Source organism: Nomia melanderi, chromosome 2, assembly GCF_051020985.1.
Source record: "Nomia melanderi isolate GNS246 chromosome 2, iyNomMela1, whole genome shotgun sequence".
In the NCBI taxonomy this organism is placed as follows: domain Eukaryota; kingdom Metazoa; phylum Arthropoda; class Insecta; order Hymenoptera; family Halictidae; genus Nomia; species Nomia melanderi.
Window position 1 is genome coordinate 29,514,985 of NC_135000.1, and position 21,603 is coordinate 29,536,587.

General features: G+C 43.7%; 1 protein-coding gene across 12 annotated transcripts in view; it reads right to left on the reverse strand.

Annotated features, from left to right (window-relative positions):
- The window catches only part of LOC116429875 (ELAV-like protein 3), a 95,857-nt gene that overhangs the window by 15,209 nt on the left and 59,045 nt on the right, over positions 1-21,603 (reverse strand). For 10 of the 12 annotated variants that reach the window (XM_031983310.2, XM_031983312.2, XM_076364700.1 and 7 more), the window contains 4 exons: positions 15,616-15,851; positions 6,745-6,848; positions 3,666-3,819; positions 1,360-1,398 (listed from right to left, as the gene is read on the reverse strand). In XM_031983310.2, coding sequence (XP_031839170.1) covers positions 1,360-1,398; positions 3,666-3,819; positions 6,745-6,848; positions 15,616-15,811 — 493 coding nt within the window. In that variant the 5' untranslated portion in view covers positions 15,812-15,851. Of the gene's footprint in view, positions 1-1,359; positions 1,399-3,665; positions 3,820-6,744; positions 6,849-15,615; positions 15,852-20,219; positions 20,274-21,603 lie in introns of those variants that run through there. The other 2 variants (XM_076364701.1, XM_031983318.2) reach the window with 2 other exon arrangements.

Genomic DNA, 21,603 nt, shown 5'->3' on the forward strand with positions numbered 1-21,603 from the left:
CCCGTTCCTAATTTCCGCTTTTCAATTGTTGAAAAGCTAGGACTTTATTGAGAAGTCGTTAAATCGACTTAAGTCTGATATGAAAGATAAGTGACTTTGGATTTCAATTTTTAAAAGAAAATACAAATTCGAATGATAGAAATTTAAAAAAATGTTTGAATAGTTCTGACAGTGTCGTTGATTTCGGTTGTCCATTGAATATCACGGTTTCTCAGGGGAAATTCGAAAGAGTCAGCCAGATCCCGATCGTTTCCAAGATGTCCGACGGCAAAGGGGGAGGCGCCGGACAGCGTCAACCGTGAAGAATCACGGGTAGTGCGAGCAATGCTCGTTTCTGTTAGCGGCGATCGCTAACGAACCATTCTCCGGATCGTTCAGGAGACTAACGAGCGATACCGACTGCGTATCGTAGCATAGTGACCGATTAACGGGTCGGTCGTGCTGGTACGAGTGGCTCGGTGCGCGCGCAGATTCGTTTCTTTACACCGATATGTCGTGTTCTCGAGTTAGAGGCGTATATATGTACATATATGTATATATATATATATACCCGCGAGTTTGGCATTCGTTTCGCACGTTTCTTTTCGTATTTGCTCATTCATTCGTTCACTTGTTCATCGATTTATTCGTCTGTTCGTCGATTTAATCGTTCGTCTTTCTCACAGGTTGCTTTTCTCGGCATAGCTGAACGAGTCGGTGACGCGCGGCATAAAAAGGGGAACGAAAAGAATTCGAGAGCACGGTCGCAAAATCATAACGGGCGACGAATAAGCGTAAAGAAACAAAAACGGCGCTCGGAAGGAACTTTTGGGGTCTGTTTTCGTCGTGGACAAACGCAGCCGTTTCAATGCTCGCAAAGCAATTCTTTAAATTCGTTCTACAATGATCTCGTAAAACGATTCAACGCGACAACATCGATTCTCTCGTTCGAAACGACATCGAATCAACATCGAGCGATTCGAAACTTTCGACCGGCGCCGGGAAGATCGTGAAACTCGGACCTGTTACCACCGGGAACATCGTTTCCGACGAGTCGATTCGTCTCGAGGAGCCGCCGTTTTTCATTCGCAAGCGTGCTCCAGCGAATAATCGACTCGTCGACGTCGGCCGACGAACAGATTCGAGTTCCCCGGTCGAGAAGCTTCGACGCGCGCGAACGAATTCGAAACGAGAAACAGAGAGAGAGAGAGAGAGAGAGAGAGAGAACGAGAGAGAAAAAAAGAGAAAAACAAAGTATGAAGGTACGAAAGAAAAAAGAAGCGAGAAGTGAGAGAGAGAAAGAGAAGGAACAACGGCTGCTTTTGTCACGACTCGGGCGTAATAGGGGTGAAAGAAAAAAGAGTTGTATGAGTTACGTACCGGGAATAATGTCTCCGCCGCCGGTCACAAACTGTCGTACTAAACAGAAACGGAAAAAATCATATCACGTTAAAATTCAAACTGGCTGCAGCATCACGCGAGTCGCTCGCCCCTGATTCGTCGCGGCGAAGGAGGGCGCGGAGGAGAAAAACGGCTCGAAACGAGGAGAAAAACGCGGGGCCCGGCAAAAACACAATCGTGAACGCAGAAATATGACAACGAACGAACGGTGTACACGCGACACGGGGAAGAAGAAATCAGATCTTTCTTCTTCCCTTCGTCTTTTTCCATCGAGTTTTAACTTCTTCGAGGATTTTGGCACGCGTGCGCTCATTCACCGTTGGTCTCAAACTGTACGATCAAACCTTATCGCTGGATTCTGTTCGTATTCATTTCTCGTTTGGTTTCTCTTTTCCGAAAAGCGACGATCTCGCGTTAAGATCTGCGCGTCGTTCGGGTGTCGAATTCGGTTGGATTCGATCGAAATGGACCAAGAGGAAGAATGCACAGAGATTGTCGCGATTGAAATGATACATGTGCTTTTGTTAAAAACGAAAAACGATCGGAAAGAGTTATGCGGTTATATCGTATAATGGCTGCGTGAAATTCGGAAAAACGAACAAACTTAATTCGCGATTGCGTTGAAGAAGAGCGAAATGATCGCGTAGGTGAACGCGTCGGTCTCTCCGACGCGCTCACCGTTGTTGTTTCGAATTTTTTCGAAAAAATTTCCTGTTGAACATGTGCCGGGACTAACATTCTTCTCCATTTCGTTCTGTTCGAAATGTTTTCTCGTCCTCGAAGAGGCTAAACGCTGCACAAAACCAAGGAGCGACGCAACGACGCGCGGCAGCCGAGCGCCGCCGTAAAGATGGCGGACGGCCTGCGCCGCGGGCCGAAGGTCTACGCGGGAACTGAAAAGAAACTGGTCGCATGAGATGAATAAGGGGCGAGCGATTCATTCGATCAGTTTTTACGCTAATTAAACCACGCTCTCTTCGTAATCTCCTTACGTAATGGATCGGTAATTTCGCTTTATCGTCATTTCAGATTCAATGAACACGAACTGGGAAACAAACGTATACTCGAGGGGGATGAAACAAAAAACCAATAACACAGAGAGGAAGAGAGTGTGCGTGTCTGCGTGTGTCTGTGTGTTCGTGTGCGTGCGTGTTCTGTGTGTGAGAGAGAGAAACGGACAGAAAACGGAAAGAAAAATAAAAAAAACAGTACACATGGCAACTGAAATGTGTTTGGATCGAGGACCGCGCTGTGGATCGGCGATAAAAAGCGAACGAAACAAGAAAAGTCCGCAGTGTTCGTGCGCGCGTTTTCGGCGAGTGCGAGAACCGCGGGAAATTCGGAACGGATCGTAACGAAAAGAAAAAAGTCGCGCGAATCGACTGTCCGACGAACGAATTCGCCGAGCGAGCGCAACGGGAAGCCGCGTTCCGCGGGAGAAACGAAGCGAAGCGGCCGCGAAACCACGGGGAACGAGAAATGCGACGGTGCGAGAGGGTTAATGGAGCTGGGCCAATATTAGAATCAGATCATTTAATTGGAATTTAGCATTTAGGAGATCGTTAGGTTCACCGCGGAACAAGACGCACGGAGAACCGGAACACGGTGAAAATAAGAGAATCAAAAATGTGGGAACGAAGGAATGAAAAGGAGAGAATCAAAGACCGAACGAAAGAATGAAAATGAGAGATCATCTCCAGACAAATAAGTCGAACAAAGAGATAATAGAGATAAAAAACAGGAAAGTTTAAAAGATGGAAGGGAAGTTCAAGTGGACGATCCCAAGGCTTACCGTCGCATTCTCGTTCGCCGATCTTCGATCGGTCGCGATTCTCTCCTCGGAACTCAGGCTCGCGATGCACGGTATACGCGGTGTGCGTCGTGTGTGTGCGTGTGAATTACGCGTGTCCGACTCGCACGGTCCCGATCTACTTTCAAGCCACTTCTTTCGTTTCCATTTATCCCTTTGTTACTCGACCACGCGATGGTAACCACGGGAGTCGCATCGACGGCTTGGGTTTCTCTTTTATTTGTTTCCGTTGGATTTCATTTCTCTCTGGAGCATCGTTTTTCCTCCCTCTCGAGAATGATCAAGAAGAACCGTTACACGTTCGGAGAAGCATATTGTGTGCGCGAACTTCCCGAGCCCTGATCATTTGGTCGTTCTTTCGTGTAGGGTCTGGTATATATATATCACTGGTACCCCTAATTATGTGGTCACACGGTACGTTCGCGTGTCGTCCTCGGTGATCGGTGAAGAAGGATCGGACGGCCCGGCAACTTACCGGTGATGTTGTCGCAGAGTATCCGCGACGTGATGATCCTGCCGTACGAGCTGAACATGTTCTCCAGCTCTTGTTGCGTCATGTTCTTCGGCAGGCCGCTCACGTAAAGGTTCGCGCCCTTGATCGCCTCGCTGCTCGGTCTCGCGTACGATACCTGCGACAGAACGGTTCGTCGTCAGCGTTGTCAGAACGAGCCCTGACCCTAGAGTCTTCGAGCTTTCGCCGTGACTCGAGTTCTGAAAGCTTTCGTTATGAATCAAGCTTTGAAAGCTTCAGTTATGACTCGAGTTTTGAAAGCATTCACTGTGTCTCGAGTTCTGAAAGCTTTGGTTATGACTCGAGTTCTGAAAACTTTCGTTATGACTCGAGTTCTGAAAGCTTTGGTTATGACTCGAGTTCTGAAAACTTTCGTTATGACTTGAGTTTTGAAAGCTTTAGTTATGACTCGAGTTCTGAAAGCTTTAGTTATGACTCGAGTCTCGAAAGCTTTAGTTGTGACTCAAGTCCTGAAAGCTTCGGCTATGACACGCGCCTAGCCTAACAACGATCGAAACGATCATTTCCGTATTATTAGTGTCACAGTGCAATGGAATAACAGTGCTACATTTACATTACATTACACCTGAATGTATTATTCAGTGAAAGTTTCAGTCAGTTTCGATTGATCTGAAAAATTGTAGAATCGAACGTGTTCCATTATCGATCCGAGCGGTTGCCATTCACGGATAGCAGCACCGACAATGGGCCGTTATATTTGCTTGTCATGATTCGATACGAATTTCGAGGGAGATATATCGATGGCAGACAGATAACGCTTGTCGCGTCGCGAACAGAGACACCCGGTGACAATAGACACGCTGATAAGGTCCGACGTAGGCGAACGACATTTTGTCGGCGCTACAACTTTACGCTGTTGCATCTCGTATCGTTGCAGTTTCGCTCTGATAACGCTGCACCGATGAATACGAAAGAAAACGATAAAAAATTCCACTTGCAGCGGAAGGAAAAAGAAAAATAGAAAAGTAGTATTTAATTTACGATTGAGAATCGGTGAACAACGTTTAGATCTCTCGAATTCAGTTGAAAATTTTCATCGCGAGTCCGATGTCACGCGACAGGGGGTTGAAACTGTTCCCGAGTTTCGAATGGACACTGGCAGCGATCGCCGGACGACCAACACGAGTGGAAATAGTCAATAACAACGCGCTGGCATTTATTTCAAGTGTCGGGCTAGTCGGTAATAGACGAACGAGCAATTCTGTCTGGGTTTATTTCTAGTGGAAATGGCCGGTAATAGACGGCCGCATAATAATCTTCGTATTTATTTGAAACGACGATAAGCGGGATACGGATTGATAATACCGTGTGTACACATTTCAAATGGAAATAATGGACGATCACCGGGGAAACTAGTGGTTATCGTTCGCGTCTGCTAATGGTACGAGCAGAGCTAACTTATAGTCGACTAACTGTCTGCGTTGATCAGAACTAGGAATACTGGGGAATTAACAGTGTTCCAGCCACGAATTATATAATAACCGTTTCAGTGTAACGGAGTTTTCGAAGAAATTCGTATCGACTCCACAATTTTCTAATTTTCTAATTCCCCAGTTCTAATTTTCTTTACTTATTCCACATTAAGAAAACTCTCTTCTACTTCGAAAGAAAGAAATCAGGAACGAGAATATTATGAATTAGAAAATAATTAGAAAATTAAAAATTAGGTTCAATTGTCTAACACTGAAACGATTAAAATTAACGATTCACAGATCAAACATTTGAACTGTACTTATGGAATATTCCAAAATTCATTGGTAGGACAGTTAATTAGATCTGTTCGCGTACAACTTCGTTAAGTTTTTAATCTTTCCCTTTCAGGCGAACGAGCAAGGCGAGACAACTCGCGGTCGTAGTACGTCGCAAGTAGTAATAATCGATAGTAATCGGACGGCGAACAACGATCCGCGCTAAAAATAGACACGACAAGTAAAACACGTTAGCCAGCGTCCCGCTAAGTAACGCGTGAATTATCGAGTTCGATTCTCATTGGCAGTAATTGTCGCTCGGACGCGGCGACACGCGACTTCTGGGTCGACACTTTCTTTTCTCGCGGGGCGAACGCGCGATAACTGTCGCGCGTAACTCGCGCACTCGATGAAACATCTGACACCGCGCCAAGCTGTTTCTATTATTGCGACATCGCCCGTGCGATGTTCGAACATTTCGGAAATCGTCCGCGTCGAATAAAATGTCTCTGGGCCGCGTAACGAGCCGTGCAACGTTGCGCAACCGATTGCGTTTTTCGAATCGTCTGCCAGTGTTCTGGCCGCGAGAATTTTTCCGGAATTCTCTCAGACGAGTTTCCCCGAATTTCCATGGTATCGCTTTTCTCGTTTACCGAAACGAGTATCTCTGCATCTCCGTGACGAATTTTCCTTAATCTTTGTCACACGTTTCCCTGAATTTCCGCGACGAATTTTCCTGAATTTCGGTCATATACTTCGAGCAATTTTCGTGACAAATTTTTCTGAATCTTTATCACACGTTTTCCTGAATTTCTGCGACGAATTTCCCTGAATTTCGGTCACATACTTCGAACAATTTCCGTGACAAATTTTCCTAAACTTTCATGACACGTTTTCCTAAATTTCCGCGACGAATTTTCCTGAATTTCGGTCACATACTTCGAGCAATTTTTGTGAGAAATTTTCCTGAATCTTTATCACACGTTTCCCTGAATTTCCGCGACGAATTTTCCTGAATTTCGGTGACATACTTCGAGCAATTTCCGTGACAAACTTTCCCAAACTTTCATGACACACTTCTCCGTGAAAGCTTCCGAGAAAACCGTTGCGAATCTCCGCGAGGATGTTCCATAGAAATTTCTAAAAGAACGGATTTCAATGTGCAGACGAATTACCGTGAATTTCCGAGGAAATCTCAGTGTAAAACTTTCACGAGCTACTCTCTCCCTTGAGTTTCCTTCTTTCGCGGAATCTTTCACGGAAATTCTTGCCTCAACTGCATTTCACTCAGCGATAAACGGTGAACGACGAACGAGAAAGGAGAACATATGTACCTTGATCGTTTTATTCTGCAGGCGAAGACCATTGAGCGTGTTGATAGCCTTCTCGGCATCCTCAGGCCGGTGATAGTTGACGAAACCGTAACCCAAACTTTGTCCTGTAACATAGAAACGTAAAAAAAAAACATTTCGGGGATGATCTGACGGTGAAACGGGCAGTAAAACGATTTCCGAGCGAACCGTAGCTAATGCGTTCATTTCGGATACAAATATGGGAAACGAAGACTTCGATAACGGTAATAAACAATGAATCGTTACAATGTTTTAAATATGACCAGTCAAAATGGTAACATTTGCTACAAAATTAATTACTTAAGTATTACATAATGTTCAAGTTCAATATTCGTTCATTATTCGTTTATTATTGTTTAAGAAACAATATTCAGTACTATGGGAACTCACCCTAACGACACGATTTCGTTCCAGTAATGGCCATTGTAATTCGGTGATACCACGAATTTACATTTCGTTACGCGACACGTTCGTCACCATTGAAATCTACTCTCGCAAATTGTTTTCACCGTGTTCCTTTTTCTCCTCGCGAGAACAACGAAGCGCGAAGGACGAGTTCGAAGTGTAACAATAAGGGCACGGATGTTAACGCGAGCAACGCGGGAGAGGCTCAACGAAACACGTCGAGGAGCCGCAATTAACCAGCTACGTCAATAAATAGATCACCGATCGACACAATTCCGGCCGAGTTTACAAGAGATCCATCAGCGCCTCTACGAAGGATTCCAGCGCGGAGAACAGAAGGACCGTTTCTCGGGAAGACCTAATATTTATCGAGAGCCCGGACGACGCTCGAGAGACCATTTTGCAACAATGGCCGGCTCACGGCGCACGAAAATATTGCGTCGCTTTTCGACGATCAATGAACTTTTTTCGGACGGACTCCCTTTGGAACTTCGATGAAATGGAATTCTCTTTCTTCGCGAACCAGATTTCGTCTGTACCGAATATGTTGATCCTTTATAGACCAGAATCTTTTAACCCTTTGAACTCTGTAGGCTCCGATATTGCACTAGGAATAATATTAGATGTTTCAATGAATCTTACAGAAACTACCTTACAATTATTCCATTCACACATCCAAATTCTGCACTAAGAAGGAAGATAAAAGATCTGAGAAATGTATAGTATTTTCCATTTTCGCTGGGGATACTATAAAAATTAGTCGCAGTTGCTAATAGATTACAAAACCATCTGGAGTACTAAGGGTTAAACTTCAAGATCTTTCCATAGGAAACTGAATTCCACATTAACAGTTTCAGTTTTCCTGTTTCGCAATTATCGATATCTTCGAAGCATTGAATATTCGAAATGATTATGAAAATAAATAGTTTCATTCGAGTACTGTAATGAATGCCCGAAGAAACTGAAAATAATCTATCGTCACCATTTTTATAGGAATTGCATATTAATCGTATTAAATGCTCGGTAGTTCTAGTGTTAAAGTTTCCAATATTCGAGAAAATGAAAGACGTATGAATATTTTATTTGGAATGTGATTGATTCGAAGTGTAACCCATTAGAAATATAATTAATCTGAAATACGATCAATTTCGAGTGCAATAGATTTCAAGTGTAAACGATTAGAAAGATAATCAATTCGAAATACGAGCAATTAGAAATCCGATCGATTCGAAGTCCTGAATAATCAAATGCCTAAGGCGAAACTCGCCATTGCGACATTCGACGCAAAGGGTTACTTAACACGTCAAGCGCCATGTCAGTCACTGGTGACTGACGCTTCTGAATGGCTAAAAAACGATCGTAACATACAAGACAACCGATGTGAAATAAAAATATTTAATAAGGCAACTAAGTTGATAATAGTGCAACGCAAACGTTGCAACGCCGAACGGTTCATAATTATTCCTACTTTTCTTTGCTACAAAAAACAAACTCTATGGGGAAACGTTTAAGATTTTCGTGGCGCGGCCGGTCCATGCGGACTTCAGGTTCATATTACACGACCGCGCGTGTCGATCCTTACGCACTGATGTGAGACTAAATATTTTGCTTAGGCGACATCGGTTTTTGTTCACTCAAGGCTTGAAAAGAAAAGAATATAATATTTAAAAAAAGTTAATGTAGTTTATTAGAACAGGGTAAACAGAGGTGTGTTTGCTTTTACATTCATCGCAGGTGCTGACTTTTTGTGTTAAATTCCTTGCCACCTTTGAACCTAATATTCGGGAATTATTATAACATTGAGAAAACTCCGGTCCTCAAGCCGATATTTCAGCTCGTCTGGGCCTGAACGGAACGACGAGCAAGTCGGGCTGGGCACTTAACGTGTTAACGACCGTCAAAATCGTCGTCCGACGCTCGTGCGACCGGAGTCTCGGCAGTGCGCGGATCGCGAACAGGAAACAAACGTGGCCGGACAGTGCCGTGGGTGTACGGCCCTGAGAGATCGCGGCGGCGAGGTCGAATATAAAGCGGCGAAGCCTGAAACGAAGCGACGCCCCCGCTACTGGCCCGCCCGAAATAGCGTCGCGACGTCCGCGCGCACGTGCTCGCCGACGGTATCCCCGTCCTCCCGCCTCTCTTTAACGAAGAACGCGCCGCCGGGAATTTTCGCCGGCGCGCGTTGACGAAATGTTGGCATTCGGGACGTCATACGAGCAACGAGGAAGATTCGTTCTCCAGCGTATCGGGAGATGACTCGATGTCTAGCGAACGGCAGAGAAGCGGATAACGTAATAACAGTTTTCGTTGGTCACGTGTAATCGAATTGTAAGTGAATCAGTGATCGAAGAGATATCGGAAATTAGGAGGTAGAACCAACAGGAAGTCAGGTAAGGCGAATGAAAGCTAATCGATCGGTCGAATTCCTCGGTTTGCCGTCAGGTGATCTCCCAATGATCGTTATAGATGGTTCTTCTGTTGTTACAAAATAATCGCTGCTTCGATTGTAACGAATTTATAGCAAATTTTGCTGTATTCGATTGTCGGTTCGATTATCGGTTCGACCATCGTTTCAAGACGATCGTTTCACAGTAACAAAAGAATTTTCCTATCTCCTGTCTAAAGAAGGATCAGAGGGAATCGTACGTTTCTACGCGGCTGCGCGATCCACTCGTTCCACGGGAGTAACGACGGACGCAACGTTGCGCAATCTTTCGTCCTGACGTGTCCCGACGCACGTGGGAGATAGTCGCAGTAGAATCATTTAGTTCGTCTAGCAGATAGAGAATCGTGTTGCTTGTTTCTAACAGAAATATTAAGAAACAGGCGAAAAATGGCACTGCGACGTCGGGAAGGATGTTTCGTTCGTAGACAATTATGTTCTCAACAGTGACGAAGGATAAGACAAATCCAACCATCCGAGTATTAGAAAAACTGAGAATCCAGTAAGTTGGCAATTTGAAAGATCGAACACGATCAAACGAGAATCCACTCGAAGAGAAATGGAATCGAAAGGTCAACTTACAAGACCGAGCATCCACAGGATCACCTTTGATAACGAGAGTCTATCGAAACTGTTCGAACAACACTGCGCAACAACCATACGTTCCATTACAAAACGACCGTATTCCTAAGAAACGAGTCCAAATGAACGTTCCATCTTCAAGGAAAACCCCCCATTTCCCGCGATAATCGGTCGAGTAGTCGAAATGGTAAACGATTAGTCAGAAGCGTGAAACCCTCGTTCCTCCCGCCGATAAATCAGGCGTGTTCCACGAGGAATCGGCGAACCGAACCGAATCGTTCGTGTTCCAGTTCGCCGAGGTATCCCGAGGCGCACCGCGGCATCGAAGTGTCTATTTTTACAAAGCGTTTCGTCCCCGGGTCTGCTAGCGGGACTCGTCAGTAAGGCTAGCCTAGCAGACCCTGGCCTTAGACGCGTCTCCTCTCGCCGATCAGCCGATTCCTTGTTCATTGCCAGCTGGAATTTAGTCCCCAAGGGACCGGATCGGTTTCCCGAGAGACCACCGTTCACCTCTCCTGTCCCTCCCAAGGGAATTCGCACACTCCTGCAGGCGCGTCCTCCTCGAATCCTCCTCGAATCCTGACTCCACAACCGGGACACCCGTCGTCCCCTCCCCCGCCGCCCCTCCGACCACCATTTTTTTTTTCATTTTTCTCGGACCCCCTTTTCGAGCCCCTTCAAGTCTTTTCAGGAGTCAACGGACTCTTATTTTGTGTGTCTGTTTTCTTTTTTTTTCATTTTTTTTGTGCTTTTCCATTTCTTTTTATTTACCGACGAGTCATTCTTCAAGCCTACCTCCAAGCTCTACTAGATCATCGAACCACTCGGCCGAGCAGCGTGCCACAGCGCCGTCGACGTCCAGAATGGCCGTTCTCCTTTCTGGAATCCCAGCAGCGTTCCAGCGATCGGTTCTCTCCCTCTCCCTCTCTATCTGGTGACCGTTTCTCCGCCGGATCGGAAACGCGCGATTGTTCGACAGCCGTCTCCTCTCCTCTCGTCTTCTCGGTCGGTGATGACCGTCGGCGAATTCGAAGAGCCCGATCGACGCGCGATGGGAACGTCCGGATCGCGACCTTTCGCCAGAAAGGATTTCGTCGGCCGACCGCGCCCCCTGACCCGGCCGCGCGAGTCTTCGCGACTTTCTAATTCGCACGATCGACCGGCGCCGAGGATCGATGACGACCTGACGGCCGTCGCGTGGTTAACGGTGACCGTCGCATGGGCAACGGCCACCTGTTTTTCTTTTTTTTTCACTGAAGACTCCCATTCTTCTCGGTTCCTCATCGTTCCCCGACGAAACTCGCGGTTTCTCTTCGTGGCCGACGATTCGGTGAATGTTCAGGCTGGCGCGCGATGGCGTATTACGCACGATCTGGCCGGACGAAGGTCCATTTCAAACGTTTCACCTAGACTATACAGTTCTCGCTGCTTCGAACAGCTGAATATATCGTGTCGGCAAAGGTTTTTTTTGTTCTTTTTTTTGGTTTTTTTGTTCTTTTTTTTTGTCTGTTTTCCTCAGGTTGACAACTTTTTCCTAGTATAGAGTACTCACGGAAAATCAATCAATCAAACAATTATATACTGATCATGCATTATCATGTATTATATATAATAGTGTTATATATATATTACAGCATATGATAGTATTGTACATTATTACATTACATTCTCGTAGTTTCTCGTGACAACTCCGTCCTCGATTTTGGCCACCCAGATCGGTCGAATACCCCACTGTGCGGCGACTCGCGAGTTCGATTGCGATACGCGAAGCGTTTCGTCCCCGGGTCTGCTAGCGGGACTCGTCAGTAAGGCTAAGCTAACAGACCCTGCCTTAGACGCGTTCTTTTGCCCGCCGTTTTCACGTTCGTTCGATTGTTCTTCGTGGCGATCGATTTTCGAAGTGCCGTGTCTCTTTAACACGTTGAACGCCATGGAAATATTCGCCGTTTTATTGTAGGGTTGTTCCGTCGTAGCAAGAAAATCGGGTACAATGATCGACCCTTTGCAGTCGAGAGGTGACAGTCACCACGTGATTCGAGACAACGAAACTATGAAGTTGAATATTTGATATTTCAAATTAAAGCTTGCATTGCTACGTGAAATATTGAAATGAAACTGTTGCTTAATTTATCTATGAATTATCGTTAAATTAGTTTCAAATAATATGACCTATATATCGTCGGAAAGTGTTGAATATTTCCGTATTGAGAAACTTTCGAGTGCAAAGGGTTAGAACATTGTAAAATTGAAAATTCAATATTAAATTTTATATAATGTACGAACACATGGAACATCGAAATAAAATAGTTCTGTCGCTTAATTTGTGCAAGGTACTTCTTTATGTTAATTGCAAAAAATATCATTGACATTTCATCAGAAAATAATGAATATTTATTGAGAAAAATATCCTCGAGTGCAAAGGGTTAAACATTTTCATTGGATTTTCATTTTCATCCGTTATCTTGCATGTTACGATTGTTTCCAAGTAATTCAGCGCCAGTCATCAATGGCTGATGTGGCGTTTAACGTGTTAACATCTTGCGCTGGCAATTGCTTCAGATTTGCCAAAAATCTTGAACAATGTTATCTTTATACGTTGGTATGTAGGCTAATTTTTTTCTTTTTTTTTATTGATAATTTTGTATAGAGCTAGGCATTTCCGAATAATCTAGTAAATGAATTATTTCCAAATAATTAGGAGTTACCAATTTCCAAGGAGTTAGCGTCCGTTGAGTTTTAAATTCAAAAAATTTATTAAAACCCGTTAGGTTTGACGTTTACCGGGAGAAATTAGTTGTGTGCGTTAGATTACTCGGTATCGATTGATATTCACTGACACGGTGCCAATCCTTTTATTCTTTATTGCGTTATATTTACTTATCTTTTATCTATCTATATTTGTCTTTTCCGTTCGAGGGCTTCGGTTCTGACATCGTTTACCATTTTCACTCCCAATCGTTACGATCAATGGAAATTAAACGTAGAATATCCATGAACGTCGTGGACAAGCTGTCGGGTTTTAGAATTAATTCACAACAGCTATTAGAAACGATGAATTAATGCTAATTGTGTGTTAATTATATATTAACGCTAATACCATCTCTAAAAGATATAGTGGAGAGAAACGAAACGTGATGAAGGGATTTTTCGATCTTTAGCGAGCACTCTTAATTCCTCGATTAATAATATCTTGACAGACTCGTGACGAAGTTTTCAAATATTGGAAATCGAACTGATCAACCATTGGAAACTTCGAAAATAGAAGTAATCAACCATTGGAAATTTCGAAAATGGAACTAATCAAACATTGGAAGTTTCGAAAATGGAAGTAATCAACCACTGAAAATATCGAAAATGGAACTAATGAAACATTGGAAATTTCGAAAATAGAATTAATCAACCACTGGAAATTTCGAAAATGGAAGTAATCAACCACTGAAAATTTCGAAAATGGAACTGATCAACCATTGGAAATTTGGAAAATGGACTTAATGAAACATTAGAAACTTCGAAAATGGAATTAATCAACCACTGAAAATTTCGAAAATGGAACTAATGAAACATTGGAAATTTCGAAAACAGAACTAATGAAACATTGGAAATTTCAAAAATGGAACATTCTCTTGTTAGAAACCTCCACGGTTTAGAGTAAATTACATAGAAAGAGCACGGACTTTCCTACCTTATCAGTACACTATTAACAACAAATAGTTCTAGCAAGTGTACCTGGAAATCGTGAGGCAAAGGGGTTAACGATGCTGCAGGAACGTTTCGTTGCCAAGTAACCCTACGAAACAGCCATTTTTCAACGTCCTGTGTCATTACTTTTTATTTATCGTTCCTCTGCGGATCGGCGATCGGGAAATGCCGATCCAGACTACCCCGAGCTTGTTGTACGTAAACGCGTGATGTTTGATGGAAGGCTGTCGCGCGTCTCGAAACCGAATGATTTCCATCGACAGCTCTCGCGGCATCTGGCATCGACAGGTGTCCGTTACCGAGGCCGCGCGACTTCCGATCGGTCCGTGTCGATCAGTTTTTCTCTGTAGTGCGAGGCTTTCGACAGATTTCTCTTCTTCCACAAGATTCGAACGCGATACGAGTCGCTCGGAAACCAATGCAGTTGAGTCTGTTTTTTGATATCATCTGATTTTTCTGAATTTCAACCCTTTGCGGACGAACGTCGACATTTTGCCGGGAGCAAACTTTCATGTTTCGAATAGCAAATTGCAAACGAGCGATTCAACTGCTTCGACAGCAAGAAATCAGAACATGGTTCCTTTATTCTCTAATATTCAAGAATTCGGCATCGAATTTGCAGAATCTGCAGAAGATTTCGTATGTTAACCCTTAGCACTCCAGGTTGTTTTGTAATCTATCGGCAACTAATTTTTATAGTATTCCTAGCGAAAATCAGAAATGCTTTTATTTTCCTTAGTAGAAAATTCGGATGTGTGGAAAATCGAATAATTTTAGGGTAGTTTCTTTACGATTCATTGAAATATTTTATATTATAACTGGTGCAATATTGGAGCTTACAGAGTTCAAAGGGTTAAAAAATCTTCGTCCGCACAGGGTTAATGGAATAAATAATATTCCTATTCATTATTCGCGGATTTCATTTCTTCGGTTTCCTAGATTAGAAACCCTTTCGTTTCATAACTTCTGAAAATGTTGTCGTTTCGGAAGCCAAAACATTAATTCTTTCAATTTGTTTTCTGGACTTAACCGCATTAGCTTCTGAGTTGAAAAAATGGCGTTGAATCAACCGACGAATGGGAGAAGATCGTACATTACGATAAACAGATGAGCAAGTTAACAAGAATTGCCTTACTCAGAGGATGCGCCGATAGATAAGTAGATTATTACCAATTAGTCTTAGACTTCTTAGTTCATAACCATTAAAATCACAAGAGCATTTATATCCTATTGTAAAAATTTCTCTGATTGCAATTCGAAGTATTCGATCAAATCTGCTTTCATCATTTTTATAAATACGTATCGATCATTTCAAATACTCGATAGTTTCAGTATTAACACTAAAACTACCGAGCACTTCAATTGACTTTTGAAAATTTCGCTATAGAAGCTCCAAGAGTGCTTCTGTTCAGACTTTAATTGATTTACAATTCAATTTGCGTAGTGCTAAATGAATTTCTCTAATAACTTCTCAGAGAAGCATTTGTTACCTTTCTAATAATTGCAAATGGAAGACATCAGGCATGGGTCGTTTGACCCCTCTGGTAGTTTTAGTGTTAACCGATTCTCATTTCAGTGAAAGCTGCGAATGAACGTTGGATCTAGGTTCTCGTTGAAAATGGAACGTTTCACGGGCAAAGTGATTAACGAGTAATATATCGACTCGTTTTAGGAATGATAACGATGAATTATCTTCTAATAAGTAAGAGGAGCAATCAACTTACCGGTGAGTTTGTCGCGGATCAGCTTGCAGCTCTCCACCTCGCCGATACTGGAGAAAAGCGAGCGGATCTCATCCTGTGTCATGCTCTGGGGCAAGTAATTTACAATGAGATTCGTCTTGGACTCCTCTTGCGGGGCCTGTCCGAGGGTGGAACCACCGTTTTGTTGCACGATCGTGTCCATTCCGTTCGACATCATTGCACTCTTCTACCGGGACCTCTCTAACTACGTACGAAATCTGAAACAAGCCAACAGCGACGCGTGCGTTAATCGGGTTAACCACCGCAACCGCACGAAAAATCATCGGCCATTTTCTTCTTCTCGTTCGCGAAACGATTCCTCGTGATTCTCGAGATTTCTCAAGTGATTTTAGTAGAAACTCCGGTCAACGATTCTATTCGAGTTCACTCGGATTTCAAGCGAGAATCGTTATACCGCGAGATTTCGATCAATTTCGAATAAATTCGATCGACTCTCGAGTAGAAACGGTTGACAAGGTTTACGAACGTCTCTTGCACACTTAACGTTAACACACAACCTCCTCCGTTATCTTCAATTGAACTCGTTCAATCGATTCGGTTAGAAACTGTGTTTTGTAAAAAGAACCGCATTTGATGGACTGCGAATAATCCGAGTTCAAGACTTACTAAACAACAAAAGAAATAAACAGAATAAAAGGCGATACGTTGCTGAGTGAAAAGTGGGAGATCTCCCCATTCGGTCGGCTAAGTGTCAATGCAATCGAATGATGATCACTGATACCTGGTAAGGTTTAACACCAGAACTACCGAGCATTTCATACGACTGAAATGTAATAATTATCAACATTGTAACAATAGATTACTTCAGTTTCTTCGGACGTTCATTATAGTATTCAAATGAAACTATTTATTTTCAAAATCATTTCGAAGATATCAATAATTGCGAAACAGAAAAACTGAAACATTTCGACTGGTACGATAGTTCTAGTGTTAAACAAGCATTAATTGCGATTGCGATATCCTATTCGCGAGTGATAATTTCCCGACTTTTTCGACGTCTCAATGATCGGAACGACACAACCGAATTGCTTCGGTTTTTTCGGACAAGAATCAGAGTGAAGAAGCTCGAGTATAAACACGGTCGGTGCCTAGAAACATAGAGGAAATACGTTCGAAGGACGTAAAAACGACTGTTCGAACGAAAACATACTGTACTCGATGCACAAGTCCGTCGGGAGAGGCGGGGACGAAGGGAAATACGGGATCGCGATCGTTTTTGCGATCGTGTACGCGAGCGAGCGCGTAGCAACAACCGTGGACGAGGTTTACGGTTGAAGTGAACAAAATATTGTGAGTCCGTTTCCGCGCGGCCTCTTCAGGTATGCCAGGTTGATTCGACGAGAATTCCTTCGGGGAACGATCGTTCGCGGAACAGCCGGGTTTACGAGGGACTTTTCACGGCTAACGATCGATTTGGATACCTCGTTCGTTGAAAATCTGTTAATAGGCTTTCCGGTGATAGTGCTGTGTACGTGGAAAAGGGTCGGACGATTTTCTTTGAAATAATAATCGCCATGTATTTATAATATCCTTGTAATGTTTAAAATATCTCGGGCTTTATAATATACTTATCTTTACGATATCGAAAATATCTTGCGCCTCACAGTGTCATTATCTTTGTAATATTGGAAATATCTCAAACCTTGTAACCTTATCCTGGTCAAATTGAAAATATCCCCAGCTTTCTAACCTTATTACCTTTACAATGTCCTTTGTAACATTTAACGCGTTAAATAACTAGAAAACAATCGTAACATACGAGATAACTCATGTGAAATGAAAATGTTTAATAACGTAATTATGTTGATAATAGCGTTATGCAAACATTGTAACGTCAAATGATTAATAATTGTTCCTGCTTTTCTTTGCTACGAAAGAAAAACTTTTAACGCTTAAGATTTCCGTGGCGCTTAACGTGTTAAAATATCTCTAGCCTTATAGAATCTAATTATCTCTATCTAAGTCTATCGGATTAACGATCTGTGAAAGATACTTGGATCGGTGACTCGGATTTCAGCGCTAACGATGATAATAGAATTCTTTCCATCGTAATACTCGTACTCGTATTTCTAAACTGGCTTCGTTCCGCGCGTTACAATTTCAATTCCGCGATCACGATCGGCGATTCGGGAATTAAGCCCCGTCTCCGCTACTTCTGAGCAATTTTTGCATAAGGAATCGGCCGCTTCCCGCTCGCAGCATCGTCGTGCACCGTCGAGAATAATTTAAGTGGAATAAGGGAGCTCGTTCAAGCCTCGAGAGGTTCTTCTTCACCCTTAACTCGCGAGGAGGATTTTTCCGCGTAGCCCAGTTTTCTTCGTCGCGCGCGGTAAAATTTCCCGTTCCTCGACGGAACCTGACGTCCAACCCGATTAAACAACACCGAAAAATCGAACGAAACCGTATCGATTATTCGCGACATCGACAAAATTTCGTTCTCGTTATTTCTAAGTTATTCGAGCTACTAAATGAATTGAACTGTTTTCACATGCGAATGACAAATGCATTAATTATTCGTTATATCAAGTAACTTTTAACCAGCACTGCCACTGATGCGTCGAGGGTTAACACTAGAATCACATGTTATCCCTTCGCACTCGGATGTTTCTTACTAGAAATATTTAACGTTTGACGAGGCGAAGACGATATTCTTTGAGACTAATTCGAAATCACCAGTACATTGAGGAACAAAGCTGTTTTATTCCAATGTTTCACGTATCAAGGCATTATACAAAGTTTAACATTAACCCTTTGCACTCAAGGGGCGCCTTACAGTCGCCACCCGATTCGACGCAGCAAACTTATAAAATTTTCAATTCAATATTAAACCTTGTTCAATGTATCAACGTATAAAACATCGAAGTAAGATAGTTCTGTCTCTTAATTTCCAGAAGATAATCAATTGTGTTCGTTGCGAAAAATATCGTTGATATTCAGTCAGAAAGTAATGAATATTTTTAATGAAAAATATTGTCGAGTGCAAAGGGTTAAATATCACATTCTATAGTTTTGTTTAGACAATTACACATTTAAGTACATCAGTCCCAAATCAATCCCAAGAATTTACCAAATAATCTTTATAAAACTGAAAACGAGTGAAATCGACTCGTTCGGTGAATCTAGCGTTAACACTAGGTTTACGGACGTTTATTGTAGTTTATTCTGTTGTTCCTAGCAAAATGAATATTCGTTCGTCGAAATCTTAGAAATTAGGGGTTTCAAAATAGACATTCGCGATACGTATTCTCGTAATTGCATCGATCAAAATCGACGTGAACACTTAGTAAATAATGTTTATCGAATTCTGTATGCGTCAAAGTGACGCGTTTCGTAAAGCCGGCGTCAACGGTTCGTTCGATTCGCGGTGGCTCTGGATGCTGACGTAATCCACCGACGATGACTCCGAAAACACCGCGTGGAAAGAACAGGCGGCGCGGGCGGCTGTTTGCGAGGCTCCCCGATGGAAACGGGGGATAATTTAAAGGGGCGACGACCCCCGTCCCCAGCCCTTCGCCATTCGGTTCTGGTTTAAAGGGCTCGAGACTCCCTCGAGCTTTCCCCTTCCACCTATCCCCCAATACGGATAATACGGTGTAAAAATAATTACGACGACACTTCGCTTTTGTACTTCGCGTGTGCTTTGCCAGGTACTAACACGCGGTGCGGGGCGATGTTGCGTGATACGGTTACGTTGCTTTCCGTAGAACGACGCCTCGCGGATGTAACATCGAGAAATAAAATTCGACTCGAGGGAACTCGGTGAACACGTTATGTTCGAAGGGGATGTTCGGTCCGAAATTAGAGTCTCGATATTCAACGTTAACCCTTTGCGCTCCGAGCAATTATTGATATAATCTTCCAGCAACTCCGAATCAGTTTTAATGTGAACTATCAGCTACGAGCGTGCCTCTGTAAAAGATTCAAGACCCTGCTTTGTCATTGAAAAACCGCGTGTACATTTTAAAGTTACGTTCGACTAAAAACGAAGTTACAAACTTATCTTACAATGTCAACCGAGTGCAAAGGGTTAAAGTTTCATGCATTATATTGAGCTTCGTGTAATGCTATAAATATGAAGTATCGAGGTAAGATAGCTATGTTTCTTAATTAAATAGTACTTTTAGACGCTGAATATTTCTGGTGATAGATTGTCTCGATAAAACGTTGGGTGTTACAAGTACTGACAACGAAACTGAGATATTAGGTGTTCGATACCAGAGATTACAATATATAAGACACAAAGACGTCATCCGCATAGCTCACGAAGAACGCTTCCCGAGCGTCGCACAGACGACATTCCCAAATCACCTGAACAAAGCAACATCAAAAACACGGTTCCTTCTAACAATTCAAACTGTTCAAACTTCCAATATAAACCGCGTCCATGAACCATTTTCCGACGTTTCGCTGCCCTTTCCATCATCGATGCTTAGAGGACTCATTACAGTACTCCTAGCCGTGCAAACCTCGGCCAAGTATTACATTAGGTTGTACAAAAGTTTTTTCCCTTTATTCACGCGTTCACATCATGTTACTGAAATATACAGTACACCCCTGTTAATCACCTTCCTTCGCTTCTCTTCAGCCTCGCAATACTACGTTAACGCAGCGTCTGCCAGACGAAACACGTTGAAAACAGAAAACACGAAGCGAGCATACGGAACGGCCTAATATTCCCGATCAATTCGAAAGGTTCGTCGGTTACCAAGGCAGTCGGCGTAACGCGAGCAAAGGGAAATACCTGCTCGGGACTGGTGGCCCACAAAAGCGGCTAATTAAAGGAAAGAAAGGAGGAACGCGTTGCACGGTCAGTGATCAGGCGGCGTCCGTCTGACGCACGCGCCCCCGGGGGAAGAGAGAGCGACGCCGGCCGGGACACCCGGTAGACTGGCCCCGTCGACGGCGAGGAAAGGAGAGAAGGACACGGGGAGAGAGATGGAAAAGGGGGAATTATACGATGCCAGTGGGGTGCCGACGGTGTTCACGGTTAAGGCGAATACACACAGCTGCCGCGCGACACACATATATATCAGCCGGCACGAGCGCTCGCTACCAGCGCGCATTTTAATTCTCTCCTTCCCTTCCGGCTCCAGTCGTCCGTGTGTCTGTCTGTCTGCTGTCCGTCCGCCCGCCAGTATCAGCTGTCCCCGTGGCCAGCCCCCCACGCAGGGTGCGGAGCTGTCTCTCTTTCGACCGCGGTCAGTCCCATCGAATTGACCACCCCCGCTCCTCTCCTTTCTCCTCTTTTCTTTGTCTCGTTCTCTGTCGTGCCGAGATAATAGATAGCCTTTATTGCACGCCGACGAACGTGCGCCTGGCGTGTACGCGGGACGCGCACACCCTTCTCATGGGAAAGAAAGTGGGACCGTGAACGCCGGCCAGAGTCTCCGGGAGAAGTCTGGTTTTGAGAGGCTACCCTTTCATCGACCCCTTGTCCCGGGCTTTCGTTCACAACTGCGCCCGATGGAACTACTTACTCGTTCATCGTTTTTAATGGGAGAAGAAGGGTTTCGTGATTATTCCGTGTCCACGTTTCGTTCGAAGATCGCAGATCGATAGATTAGACGTGCTTCGGGGGAGAAACGAATTAGGTTCGTCGAATTCGGATGGGACGCAGCGTCAGTGACTCGATGGTGAGAAGGGGTTGAGGTAAGTGGTAGGTCAGGGTTTCTCGAGTATTTTTGGATCGGACGAGTTAACGGGTTGATTCGATCATCGATGATTTTGTGTTGCTTGAAGACGATTGTAGTATGTGAGACGAACGGGGAATGTTTAATGATATAATGGACGTTGATAATGGTTTGCAATGCCAGTTTCGATGTTAGTGATTCGTTGTTGATATGTGTGGGTGTTTCTTTCAAGCGCAGTCGAAATGAAGAGGTTTGTTTTTAAAGCGATCGGGCTGCGTTTAACTCTTCGCCGATTATTTCAGGAAGATCGAACGTTTCG